The 14,094-nt window shown below is 36.7% G+C and overlaps 1 protein-coding gene across 1 annotated transcript; it reads right to left on the reverse strand.

Moving 5' to 3' along the window:
• Positions 1–305: 305 nt before the first annotated feature.
• Positions 306–11,255, reverse strand: LOC307158486 (fibulin-1-like). Its single transcript, XM_079871080.1, has 8 exons — positions 11,161–11,255; positions 11,005–11,051; positions 9,508–9,585; positions 9,049–9,198; positions 8,813–8,965; positions 8,546–8,695; positions 8,315–8,437; positions 306–529 (listed from the first exon to the last, which is right to left on the reverse strand). Exons 2-8 carry the CDS (start codon positions 11,030–11,032, stop codon positions 381–383), a joined length of 831 nt encoding a protein of 276 aa, XP_079727206.1. The 5' UTR covers positions 11,033–11,051; positions 11,161–11,255; the 3' UTR covers positions 306–380.
• Positions 11,256–14,094: the final 2,839 nt, after the last annotated feature.

The raw sequence follows: 14,094 nt of genomic DNA on the forward strand, positions 1-14,094 counted from the left end.
TTATATTTTCTTTCAGATTATGTAATTTCCAATAAAGTCTGTATCATAGAATGGTAACTTCTTTCTGTTGTTGTTTTGTAGATGTTTGTTGTAACTAAATGGCTTAAATGTAATTCAAGATAATTTAGTAAAACCATGGCTACACTGTGGTAATACAACCAATTTATGGTACATGATCCATGGTTTTTAAAACCATGCTTTCCTCCAAAAACCATGGTTACTACAATCATGGTTACTTTGGTTTTACTGTAGTATTTCTACAATATAACTGTAGTAGTGTCAGAATGAGAGTCGTAGATCCAATTGCAAGTAAGCAGTTTATTGTGACAGACAGGACAGCAAAAAATACTCAGAAAAGAACAGTCATAAGGCTGGCAGACTCAATGCAGCAATCCAAAGGAGAGAGAGATGAAGAGACAGCAATTAAACACAGCGTGGTAACTCAGACCGGACGGCAGGTTGAAGAAAACTCCAGAACGATCTCCGCGTACAGTACAGAATGACTCAGCTTGGAACTCAGACACAGGAACTGGGTGAGAGAACAAAACAAGAGAATCAGTCTACACTTGTCACTGTCTGTTTCACAGTGGTGACACTGTCAGTATAGACTCTAGCAAATATGCCTACAGTATATGGAAAGTTATGTTAGATTTTTCCTCAGAAAAATAGAAACATGTATAGCCTACTACATCAGACATGAGTCAATCTGACGCTGAGAGACTGGGGGTGAAAGAGGAAATACAGCAGGAAATTACTAAATTGGTGGCATCATGATACACTATAATCCAGAACAACAGAATGTGTAAAAGAATCACATGTGAATTGCTGTTGGTATGGATGAGCGCCTAACGGGCCACCTGTCTGACCCGGGCCCTTAGAATCGTCCTAATCTTATTTTACAGCGCCCATGGTGACACAAAGCATCAACTCTAGAATATTTTAAAAAGGCATTGTTTGTTTATTTTATAAAATGAACCATTAAAAATAATGACAAATATACTGAGCACGAACACGCTCATTACAGTTATTTGTTAAGGAATTAGGCTACTCTACACTGGTCGCGCTGTATTATTTCAATTCATTCAAAAGAAACGGCTCGTAAGAGTCGTTTGGAGAATCGGACTACAATTTCGCACTGTGGATTGAGTACACTCACACTCTGTAAAACCATAACTGTAACAAAAAAAACCCCAAAAAATCTAGAAGAAGAAGTCAATATTTATATGAGAGACTGAGGGTTAAAGAATGCATTAACATAGCGTATGCAGGGCGTACACAGTGCGAATTTAATTTAACCTGATAACCGTGTAAGAGCAGTTGGTACACGAAACACCATACAAGACTAATGCATGGCGAGCCGGCATCAATCGCGTGAGCTTTGGCGCTTAAACACAGAGATTGGAGTTTTCAATGTTGCTGCTATTGCTTCAGATAGAAAAATTTTAAATTAAATAAAAACACAACTGTGCAAGTGATAAGGTGAAAAGCAGAGGACAGCATGGTTGTGTGTATGCGCACACTATAAGGTTGCTAGTAGTTGTTGTATGATGTATGTATATGATTTGGTAATAGGGGAGAGCCTATACACTGGTCAAATTCGAGCTGCCTCCCTAAATTTTTTTAAACATGTTTAAAAATGATCGGGAGCTCAGGAGATGCCCGTAAGGTACTCGGCTCGTAATTTCTCTTACATGATGCAATCCACAACCATACAAACATCAATGATCGACCCACGATTTCTCCCAACGGAGAAAAAAGAAAGCCACTGAAATTGATCTTCTACAATGACAAAGATTGCACCGTGCACACAAATTTCTAGTTGATGGTGTCTTGATGCAAAATAAACCTCGATCATGCAGTGTGAAAAGAAGCACACACCAGTGGTCTTCAGATTTTGTTTTATTCATTCTTAATGCAGGATGTTACGAATTAAGTAAGATCTCTACTCAAAGAGAACAAAACCATCCATAAGAATTAACAGGGAGCCGATCAACAAGATCCCTGTAGTCCCCACTCTCACTCCCAAGGCTTCAAAACACTCTTTAAAGTGCAAAAAGTGAATTTATTATAGGTAAATAAGGAACAACATAAACTTCAGGAACAAATAAAGCTAACTAATTTAAGGATACTAACCTAGAAATCAGATAACAAACAAAAAGTACAAAAGCTTTCCTCCCTACTTATCATAAACAAGAGAAAACGAATAATAAATTAAAGAGACACCCACCTCCCTACCATGCTCCGATTCTATAAAATTAGGATGAAGGATAAAGGCTTAACATAACAATAATTCACAACTTAGCAAAATGTAGTGGTTTACATCAAATGTCTCGTGTACCAGTCCTTTAACAATCACTATATGTACACTGTACTGCATCAACACTGAACACATCTGTCTATCAATGAAGCCATGAGAGCAGGAAGCTGTATCCATCATGGTTCAGGAAACTTAAACAGTGCCAATCACTCCCGTCACCAATCAGGTCACTCGTTAGCAGTTTCACCTGTGAGTTGTAAGCCCGCACTCGATCGGCCCAAAGTCTGGCCAGCAGGGAAGGTATTTTCTCGTGGCAAAGTATTTTTGATTAAATGCAATACATTTTCTCATATGTATTTTTTCGTTATTTCATCTGACTCCATAAATTAAAAGGTTTTAATGATATCCGTGCATCATTAAAAGTGAGCGAATGTTTGACAATTCTTTTTAACTCTTTAATGAAAATAATGTCAAAGTCAGTTAGAATAATCAAATGTAACAATTTATTATGCCAGGTAAATGTATCATGCCAATTTCATAATCAGTTCAAGGATAATCAATACAATAACATTGAATGCTCTAGAATAAAGAGAAAAGATGCGAACCTAACATTAAAATACATGATGCTAAGAGTTTTGGTCACTCTTAGCATCATGGGCCAACTTGAGTAACAAAAAGGCCAATAGCCCTTTGTTGCATTCCATTATATAGACAGAACCTCTTTCACATGGAAACATCTGCTAACAATGGGAATTTACATTCAGAGTTGACACCTTTTTGGGGGTGGGAGACCATTTGCCTAGAGACCAACCCTCCTTGTGTGCCAGTTATCTCTAAACTCTTAAAAACCGTATTACCTTTTGTTTTACTTATTTGGAAATGAGACATTTGTACCAGTCGCACTGAGACATTTCAAATGATACTAAACGTGTAATACTGTATGATAATTATTCACATTAAACCATTTAGATTCTTGGGTGAGTTTTTGGTGATCTCAGCTTGATAGAGAAGGAGTGGGGGATGAGGGGAAGAAATTTAGATCAGGATGATTCGGAGATGAGACTTTCGTCTCGATAGTGCACAAGGGTGAGTTCAAATGTTAATTTCCTTTGTTCTCTCAGAGAGTAGCTCTCTCTTCCAGTTCTTCCAGTCTTACAGAGTCATTGCGTAAACGAGAGAAAAAGAAAGAAACTCACCAGGGAAAACTAGACCATGAATATATACATCTTCCCCAACAACACAAAGTAAATACACTCCCACGTAACAAGAAAAAAGAGACTTAACACATAACACATAAAAAATTTAATTAGTGGTGCTTACTAATTAGTCAATATTGCCATTACTCATTTTACATATTAAACTCATATTTACATTCAGAGACCACTAGTACCGGTATGCAACATTTTCACACACCAGTCAGAACCAAAAAACAATCAAATGTTAAATCATTGGCTTTGGATAGAAAAAAAAATGCATGTTCAGGAATTGATAAAAAAATGTGATAGTATTATTTTTATCTGCATATGTTAATTGTAATAATTTATGTAGATGACATAGTTACATAGGTCATAGTTATTTTGATTTGACTGTACAAGTAACATACTGCAACACTGCAAGAATTAACAACAAACATTATCTTTATTTTTAAAGACGAAACATGAACTGTTAAAAATGCTGTTGTCACTAAAACAGTTTTAGTGTGTTTTCTTTACAGTAAGCACGCTCTGCCCAAGCTTGTGAATTTGATATTGATTGATTCCAGGAAGTTTTCTCATGCTACTGCTAAAAAAACGTTGACGTCACCTCTGTGAGTTGAGAAAAGTACGTAAAAGTCCTGGCAGAAAGCGATGCATAAGGATGTAGTGTAACGACACATGTAGTGTAATCAATACAAAACATCAAATGCTCTGGAATAAAGAGAAAAGATGCAAACCTAACATTAGCAGAAATTAGTCTGCTAATGTTAGCAGAAATTAGTATGCTAACATTAGTCGCTCACAGCCGCATGTGCGAGCCCTCTTCACAAAGCGCGTGTGAGTATTTTCAATTGAAAGCAGCCTTCTCAGTGATTTTCATATTTTTGATATATAAGCCAACTGCATTCCAAAAGACATAAATGATGCCTTAGTAGAGCATTTGTGAGGAAAATTCCGGCGGGCGAGACCGCGCACTGCAAGAGTAACATCAAGCAAAGCGGCATAACCCGTGTGATAAAGCCCGCGAATGTCTTTGTAATTCGCTTAAACCTTTCCAAACTTTATGAAAGATTATTTTTCTAAGGTTTTTTCTAACGTGAGAGAGAGAGAGAGAGAGAGAGAGAGAGAGAGAGAGAGAGAGAGAGAGAGAGAGAGAGAGAGAGAGAAATTAGAAGCAAGCAGAATACGGTTGTTTCTAAAGCACACGCAGCGTAATCACGCATCTGTGTTTAAAAACTAAGCTCAGACTCGATTCTGAAATTCTCTGATTCAATCCAGAATCGTTGGAGAGAGAATCTATAACATAATATATCATTATATATTAATGATATAATTATAACATAATAACATATTAAACAGTGTTCTTTCCTGTATGCCAGGCCTATAGCGTGCCAAGTTGATGCTACATCTGCAGACTGCTTTTCTCTCGCGTGTCACGTGACGTGAGTGTAATCGCAGCTTTTGCGGTTAAAACATCGTGTTTCATCATATTGCGATATTATCGCAAATGCAATTAATCATTCAGCCCTACATATGGGATCACCTAAAGAGAGGAATCACATGGGCATCTAGTCTAGTACAGGGGCTGAAAGGAGTACTGGTGTGTATTGCCGGTTGGTCAGCCCCTGTACTAGACTAGATACCCATATGTTGTGATTCCTCTCTTTAGGTGATCCCATATAGGGCTGGACAGCCCTTTTTTATTGTCTTTTTTATTTATTTATTTTTTACAATAAAATTAAAATAAGCTTCATGGTGTCAGTTTGGTGTTGCGTAAAGTTCCTTAGATGCTAATCTGTTCTCAGAATTTTTTCTATTTCATTAAGAAGCAAAGAAATAATAATAATAATAATAATAATAATAATGTTAATATTACAGATTCTATATTGAACCCTAAGGTTCTTCACTGAATTTAAAAGAACACTCTATGCCAAATAAGGTTCTATATTAGGAGAATTGCCTTAAATATTTGCATAATACTTAAATTTAATTGGTTATTTATTTTTTCTTGTGATGAGCTTTTTAATTCATACAATTTAATCAAATTTTTAAAAAAAATAATTAAAACAAAGTGAATTCTTTAAAACAAAATAAAATGTTCCTTCACGATTTGATGCCTCATTCGTGGGTCTGTGACAAAAGCTGCGGGAGGAGTAGCACGTCAAACTTTTGGCGGAATAATAAAGAAAAAAAAAAAAATAAGTATGAGCAAACACAATGCCTTTGGCAAGCACCCACTAATAATAATAATACTAATCTTAAGTACAATATCAGTAAATTGGCTTTTCCAAGCCAACTTAATAATAATAGTCTTAAGTATAATATCACTAAATTGGCTTTTCCAAGCCAACTTAATTACAGTAACAGAGATTGTTTTGGCTTTGGCTTTTTCTAGAATAAAGTTATTGTCCAGCTAAAGTTAGTTTTGATTGATTGATTCACTTCCGTTGCAAAGATCATTAGTTATTAACTTAGGGACCGCTAACACAACACCGATCTAACAGAAAACCCTCAACGCGCTCCAGCCGCCCATCCACACATCCGCACAAAACAGTGCCTGGTGGCTCGAGAACGCACTCCCGGAAATAGGTTCCAATGTGCAAACGATTATCAGTTCTCTCTGCGCAAACACCGACGTCGCGCATCACGTGTTTAGTCCAAAGGTAAGTGCGTTTTAATGTATATGTGAGCAGGCGTGTAGTCCTTTTTTACAAATCAACTCTCAACAAACTACTTGTCTGGCCTTAAAAATGTATAATACCGAATTAGGTACTATACGGTTATCCGGACCACATGTGATGACCTACCCCAACCCCGCCCCTAAACCTACCCGTCACTGGGGTTACGACCAACCAAGAGCGGTTGTGGTCACGTGTGGTCAGGTGTGGTCCGGATAACCGTAAAGTACCCAGAAGTATTTATCGAGTCTGCGTAGCCACGTGGTTACTCTGTAAAACAGAGATAAAGGGAAGAGAAGGAATGTGTCCTTCAGGTCAGTCACAGCAAACCACGGCTGCGAACGCACGTGAGAATGTATTTCTGCATAAGCATCTTGAACGGGTCACAATGATGTATGGGCTGTAAAATTCTGACTTCATGTCGGCTGGAGGGACTGGCTCTAATTCACAATGAAACATGATCATGGTTTCTTGATTGTAAAACATAGCCTACATGATAAATTAGATTAGGCTTAGGTGTTGTTCTCTATACCTCAGCTCAGTGTTGCTCAGGTACAGCAGTTTCTGTTAAAAATGTTAAACCAGCACTATTGTTTCTGACCAGTAGGTGTTACTGTCACCAAACCAATGAGGACTACAACATTTATTTTCAATTAACTTTGTTAGGCTGTAAATGGCTAGTGGGCGGCAATGAAAATCGACAGTTGTAAAAAACAGGTAACATATTAGACTTCAGACACGGAAATCATCTTGTTCTATATCAAGACTTCAGCAGCTTTATAGACAATATTTGCGAATAATGTTTGTAGACTGGCAAAGTTTTTCATGTTTGCCACACCTCAGAACTGTCACATGAATAACTGAAGTTGTTAAAAAGGCAATAAGGTGTTGTTTCTAGTCCTACAGATGTAGAAAGTTCAAAAGTTGAATCTATCAACTAATGTTAGCTCCGCTGTTGGGAAAACGCTCTGGTTGGTTGAAGCGTGCAGAGTGAATTTGAAAGACAGCCGTTTATCCCGCCCCTCGGATTGAGCCGTGTCTATGGTGAGTTGCCAGACCTAACATCTTGATGTAGGTCTGGCTTGCCAGGCTACACCTTTTACTCACTTGTACGAATTGGTTGTGAAAGTTCGGAATTCAGTTAAGCCTAGTTCTAATGTGCTAGGAAAAGCAGGCAAAGGCAAGGATGTAATGTATAATTTAACACATTAAACAGAAAACACGGAACTCAAGGAACAAAACCAAGAGGATCACAAAAACTACAAAGAACTACAAAACATGGCACAAGACAGAAAATAAAAAAAAGTCGTCACACAAGACAGGGGAACACAGGCTGAGATTGTGACAGTAATAAGTATATATATATAAACCAAAATTTATTCAGACACCATGCTGTCCTTACTTACAAGTGTCATGTTGGAAAAAGGTGTCTATCATGCATATATAATGTTATGTAAAATCCACTGAAATACAGAGAAAGAATGCATACAGCGCACAAAAGGAAGTTACCTGAGCTCCATACTGACCGAATAATGATAGATGGTTGAAGATGCAGTTAAAGATTGTGTGCTTTGAAGACTGTAAAAACCTTAAGACTTAATCTACAATATGAAACGCCAAAAGAGTTTCTAGAACGTTCATCTGGTTCTTTCATGTAATAATGTTACTGGCTTTAATTAAAAATTTATGAAAGTAAAAATAAAAGCAGAAAGTAGTGAAAACTGCTTGGTTAACAGACACAACAAGTATTGCATAACTTTTCCAGGGTTGCCAGGTCTGCGTAACAAAACAGCCCAATGGCTAAAAAATATATTATAGCTATTAAGCAGTATCACAGAAGAAAACGTGCAGCTGTGATCACAACTGATATTCAGACCATAGCACAGATTTAGTGTGTTTGCATAACAATAAAACTTTATTGAAGTCAAAAATATTATTTAATATCACTGAATCAACCCAATACATACCAACAAAACTAGTTAAATTAGGGTTAAATCAGGAAGAAAAACAGTGTAAATTTTAGTCTAACTTACATGTGTGACACAATATTTCCAATTAGTTTGTCTATTTTTGCATCAATGGTGCAAACGCAGGCAGGTTGTGTGCTATGAATGTTTGGAAAGCATGAAATGTAAGAGATATTTCGGAACCAAAAGGATCAGATCTTAACAGCGAACACTAACCTGTGCATTTCATTTGTTTGTGACCATAGTTTGTGAATCCTGACTTGCACACACATTCATGGCCGTCTTTGCTGTTTTTGCAGGTTCCTCCTCCACAGATAGATTGATCAAGGTCACATACACCTTTAACAACATGAAAACAACATGTTGGAGAAGGATCTTACATTTCTCAAAAATAATCTGAAGTTTCAATGTGTCAAAACTTGGACTTTACAGTCTTAAAGGACCTACTCCTGCAGGGTTCATATGGATCAGTGAAGTTAGTTTCTCCTGACTTCAGTCTGAAGCCCTCAGCACAGGTGCAGTAAAATGCACCGGGGGTGTTATGACATGTTGCATTTATTCCACAAAATCTGGGATCCTCCTCGCATTCATTTCTGTCTGTAATTTAGGGACAGACAATAAACAACATGTTACCTGAAAACTCTCACATTAGACCAAAAGCAATGTTGCACAATAGATGGCCAGACAATGTCTATAGCTCTAATAGTTTCTTACCAATACACTGAACTCCTTGTCCTGCAATAAATCTCTCTTTCCCATTGCTGGAAATGTAGCCATCTTCACATGTGCATGAATAACCTCCTTCAGGATTGACACATTCTGCATTAAGACCACAATCAGCAATACCATCCACACATTTATTGATGTCTGAAATGAGAAGAACAGAGATTCAGATGTTGTTTCTGCTGCACAGAGGTCATATGAGATGCATCATATCAAGCTCTCTTTACCTTGGCATTTAATTCCATCCGCTTGTGTGAAATTGTGAGTTGGTGTGAACCCTCCTTTACAATGACAGTAGTAACTTCCATTTGTATTGATGCACATTGCATTTTCTCCACAAATGTCTAATGTAATAGTAGACTCACACTCATTTTCATCTATATAATGACAGAAAATGTATGAATAATCACAGCACTTTTTCTTTATTTTTGGTTGCAGTTTATTAAAGAGTGCAGATTCAGTACATAAATATGTCCTATCTGCAATATAATTTGTAGCTATTTTTTTTTTATTACAACTTTTTTAAATTAATATAAAACTATATCAACAAAACTTGATCATCATTTTTTTTGTGGGGCCAGTATAAATGTACACGTACAATCCAAGTAAAATCCTGTTGAGCCCTGATATTGCTTAAAGCTCTTGAAAAAGAGTTGTATATCATATGTTAGTCTTTTTATCCATACCTACACACTTTCCCCTTATCCTTACAAATCCAGGGCCACAGGTCATCACGATGTTCTCTGTCAGTGCCAATAGAAGACCTGTAAACACAAATAAAAAGTGTCTTTTACTTCATGTTTAGTGTCTTTGGTGTGTAGCTTGATGCACAGAGGTCCAAAGGTCTGAGACCACATTGAAAATCTAAGATATACATATATATTTATATTAACATGCAAATAAATAGAACAAAATACTGAGACATTCTGATATTTGTGCTAATTTCCATTCAAGTAATGAAAACGTTTGTATTTAATAGAAATTAGAAGCATTTTCAGTAGTGGCCTCAGAATATTGGACATCACTGTAAATGAACTGTGTTTGTAAACATTGGTGTCATTGAGCATTTAAGTGTCATGTATTTCAAACTAAGCCATGTTCTTGCCTATCTAATCTCATAGTTAAGACATGATGCCAAAATTGCCCTTTATTTATCACCCATAATGGCTAAATTGTTATTCACTAGGAAAAACAGTCTGAGAAGACAAAATTGGAAGGAGTATATATATAAATTAATTATTCGATTCATCTAATGCTATTTCCACTCATTGTTCATGACAGTTGTGTTAGAATGATGGCGATTCAGGAAGTATGAGTGCTCTGTGACTAACTGTAAATAACAGATTTAACTTAACCAAAACTCAGTCCGCAGGGTCACCCAGAAGACTCTTTAAAAAAGTGCAAGACTTTTTACAACCCACAGTGGTGACTCCACCATAGGTGTGTTCTTGCTCACGTGTAAGCACCAGACAAACAATTGTTTTATGAATTTGTTCTTCTTTTCAGCCTAACAGAAAGTTTATGTCCAACAGAAAAAAAGTCATACAGGTTAAAATGAGATTTCTCTTAGAAGAAAACATTCTGTATAGAACCTTAAAGGATTCTGTCAGACACTTCAAATGTAGAACCTTTTAAGGGTTCCATCATGGGGTAATTTTCTGGGTTCAGTTTTTAATTGATTTTGTTTAAATTATTATTTTTTTAATTATATTTTATGAATTAATTAGCTCGTAAACAAACTTTAAACTGTTAAACATGAAAGTATTATGCAAACAATTAAGACATTTCTCCTAATATAGAATTTTTTTTGCATAAAGGGTTCTTTAAAATTTAGTCAAGAACCCTATGGTTTTATATTGAACCCAGTTGAACCATTTTGTCTAGAGTGAAAGTGAGTGAATAATGACAGATTTGTCATATTTGGCTGAACTCACCCTTTAACTTTGAGCTAAACAACACCCAGTTTCACGTATCATTGTCCCACAACATCCCTTACTGAACTCATAAAGTATTGTGATTTTACTATTTCAGTGTCTTTGAAGGTTCATGTCAGTGTTTGCAAACATATCAGTCCCCGTTTTTAGCAAAAAAGTTAGCAAAACCACACAGTGGCTCCATACAAACATCTGTCTCTACATTGATCTGTGGAAACTTCAATCCTAAAAAGAAAAAGTGTGACTCACCCAGACTCAGCAGATACATGTTCCTCATGGTCAAAGAGTGAAAGAGACTTACAAAAGAAAAAATAAACAAAAACAGCTTATGATTTAATCCTGATCAATTCCATGCAAGAAAATTCTTGAGACTCTTCAAAGGTTGTCTTTCTTCAGGCTCCTCACCAACTATCTTCTGTTTCTATGCAGGGCTAGACTCTCAATCTTGCTTCCCAGACGAGGTCTTGTGTCTTTCTCGCTGACTCTAAATTTTGAAAAAGACTGAATTGCCTGTTAAAGTTTTGTGAGTGCAGTCCAGCCTCTTGCTGACACTGAGAGGTCTTTTTTTTTTTCTTTTTTTTTTTTCAACAATAAATTTTAAAAAGCTGCATGGTGTCAGTTTGGTGTTGCGTAATGTTCCTTAGATGCTAATCTGTTCTCGGAATCTTTTCAATGTCATTAAGAAGCAAAAAAATAAAATAAAATAAAAAAATTATAATATTGTTAAGATTACAGATAGAGCATTCAGATAAAGTTGCAAATCAACAATCTTAGAAAAAAAGGTTAAATGGGATTCTGTATAGAACCATAAGGTTCTTGACTGAATTAAAAAAAACACACACATGCCAAATAAGGTTCAATATTAGGAGAATTGTCTTAAATATTTATTATAAACTTGTTACAGTGTAATTATACACTTAAGTATTGAGTAAAATTAATTAAAATGAACTTACTAAAGTGTTACCAATTATTTATTTATAAATAAATACTTAGTTAATACTGAACACTGATGATGTGTGCATTTGTAAGTGTTACTTCCTGTTTTCAGGATGCTATGAAGAGCGTTCTGCTGTGAAGGTGTCAGATAAAAGAGCGTTCTGCTGTGAAGGTGTCAGATAAAAGAGCGTTCTGCTTTCAGTGTTGATGTTTCATCACCCATGCAGTTTCTAATGCACAAATGTATAATTGTATAATAATCCCGAAAAAAGCACAAATACGGCAGAGATGGCAAGTTCAGCAGGTGGAATTAGCTGAGGTGACATGACGGCTAACAGCAGACAAACGGTTAGTAGTGACAGCAGCAGCAATTCACCTGTCACTCAAGTGGCCACGCCCTTAATTATGCAGAACTTTAAGGCTTAATATAATTTAAACGGATGAGTTATAAAAAAAATCACCCCCCTCACAGTTGTCATGAAAGGCAAAATTAGCTATATAGACCAAAACCAATATTTGTACCAGGCTGTAAACATTTTTTTTTTCTGCTGTAAAGTTGGGCATTTTATCATGGGGGATATATGGAATTGACTCTCTTTTGGAGCCTGTCTCTAGAGGCCAGTCGATGAACTGCAGTTTGTCACTTCCGTGTTGGCTTCATGAGAGAGACTGGGGCTCTGTCTGACTTTTTCCAGTCCACTTTTAGACAGGCACTTGCAAACTTCCCTAAGCACTTCCCCTTCGGGCGAATCCCTGCCATTGATTAGCAGACCATCACCTGCTGTTAGCATTCCATTGACTCCCAATCATTTTGGCGTCACTTTGACAGTGAATAACTTTACATCTGAGGCGTTTAAAGACTCCATTGGTAACACTTTACAATAAGGTTCTTTAGTTAACATTAGTTAATTACCTTAGTTAACATGAACTAAGAATGAACAATATTTCTTCAGCAATTATTAATCTTAATTAATATTAATTTAAACATTTACTAATACGTTATTAAAATCAAAGGTTGTATTTGTTAACATTAGTTAATGTGCTGTGAACTAACATGAACAGCTTTATTTTTATTAACTAACATTAACAAAGATTAATACATACTGTAACAAATGTATTGCTCATTGTTAGTTCATGTTAGTTAATACATTAAAGTGTTACCACTCCATTTGTCCATTATTTATTTCTAAAGAAACACAAAAATGTATAAAAGGCTCCATTACCTTGTATCTTATGTTATGGTCCCGTAGAAGCAGTTTTTGTAAAAATAGGCTAACGATTGCGTCATAACCACTCGACTCTCTGTCGCACAGTAGAGAGATTACCGTACAGACAGGAGGAGAAGCTTGTGGGCAATCGGGGGGACATGCAGTCAAAATTACAAAATAATTAATCAGAATACTTAGCAAAAGTTGCTCCTGCTCCTAGCTCATGGACAGCTCCTACTCACACTCTCCGTCTCTGCAAGTTTCGGAAGGGAATGATTCCGATTTCTCTTGGCACAGCTACTAGAAGACGGACAGGTTGCTCACGTCACATCTACGTCGTCAAGCTCAGTTAGAGTCTGCTCAGTACGCTCAGCCATCAGGAAGTGAGTGCTTCTAATTGACTTCACTTTTCTCCGTTGAAGTCTATGGGGTTGCTGTGTCTGTTTCTTTTACTGTCTATGGCATAGAGCGTATTCAGCTCATTGCAGTTTCCACCAGTAGTGGGCACTCGTGCAACGTAAGCAATGATGTCCATCCGAGTGAACGAGACGGAGGGAAGTTAGCAAGTGAAGGGGCATGACAATTTTGGACTGGAAAGCAGGCTGGAAGGTTGCCGCTCGAGCAAGACTCACGCAAGTGACGCAACCCATAGAAACGAGTTATGGCAACGGCACCTCAGACTCACAGACACGTAAAAATAAACGTGAATTCAGGCTACTTTAGTTTTGTACACATTATCATGTTAATTATAATCAAATGCATTTTGTTTTATTGACCACAATATTATCATTGATATTTGTTTGAGAGGGCACTTTCGATTCATTTTGAAAAAGGGCAAGGGCTCCCAAATTATGCATAATTATACTTCTGACATGGTGTGAACACACTATGAATTAGAAGTACACTTTAGTGTAAGCTTTTAAAAAGGGTGCTTATTACAGAAATAATATAGTAGCTGCCCACTGCTCCAGGTGTGTGTGTGTTCACGGTTTGCAGTGTGTGTGTGTGTGTGTGTGTGTGTGTGTGTGTGTGTGTGTGTACTCACTGCTCCTAATGTGTATGCACTAACTTGGTTGGGTTGAATGCAGAGGAAAAATTCTGAGTTTGAGTTACCATTCACATGTCATTGATAATTATCAATATCTGTTTTCGGGATGCCGAGAGCTTCACGGCAAACTTAGACTTGACAGACAGG

Source organism: Squalius cephalus (genome assembly GCF_949319135.1).
Source record: "Squalius cephalus genome assembly, chromosome: 1".
Lineage (NCBI taxonomy): Eukaryota > Metazoa > Chordata > Actinopteri > Cypriniformes > Leuciscidae > Squalius > Squalius cephalus.

What these genes read in the sequence shown, in the direction of transcription:
- LOC307158486 (XM_079871080.1), bottom strand. Translation starts at nt 11,032, where the DNA reads ATGAGGAACATGTATCTGCTGAGTCTGG. An exon ending in CATGTATCTGCTGAGTCTGG is followed by an intron (nt 9,586 to 11,004) that starts GTGAGTCACACT and finishes TTGTGTTTACAG; the next exon opens with GTCTTCTATTGGCACTGACA. An exon ending in CAAACAAATGAAATGCACAG is followed by an intron (nt 530 to 8,314) that starts GTTAGTGTTCGC and finishes TCTCTCACCCAG; the next exon opens with TTCCTGTGTCTGAGTTCCAA.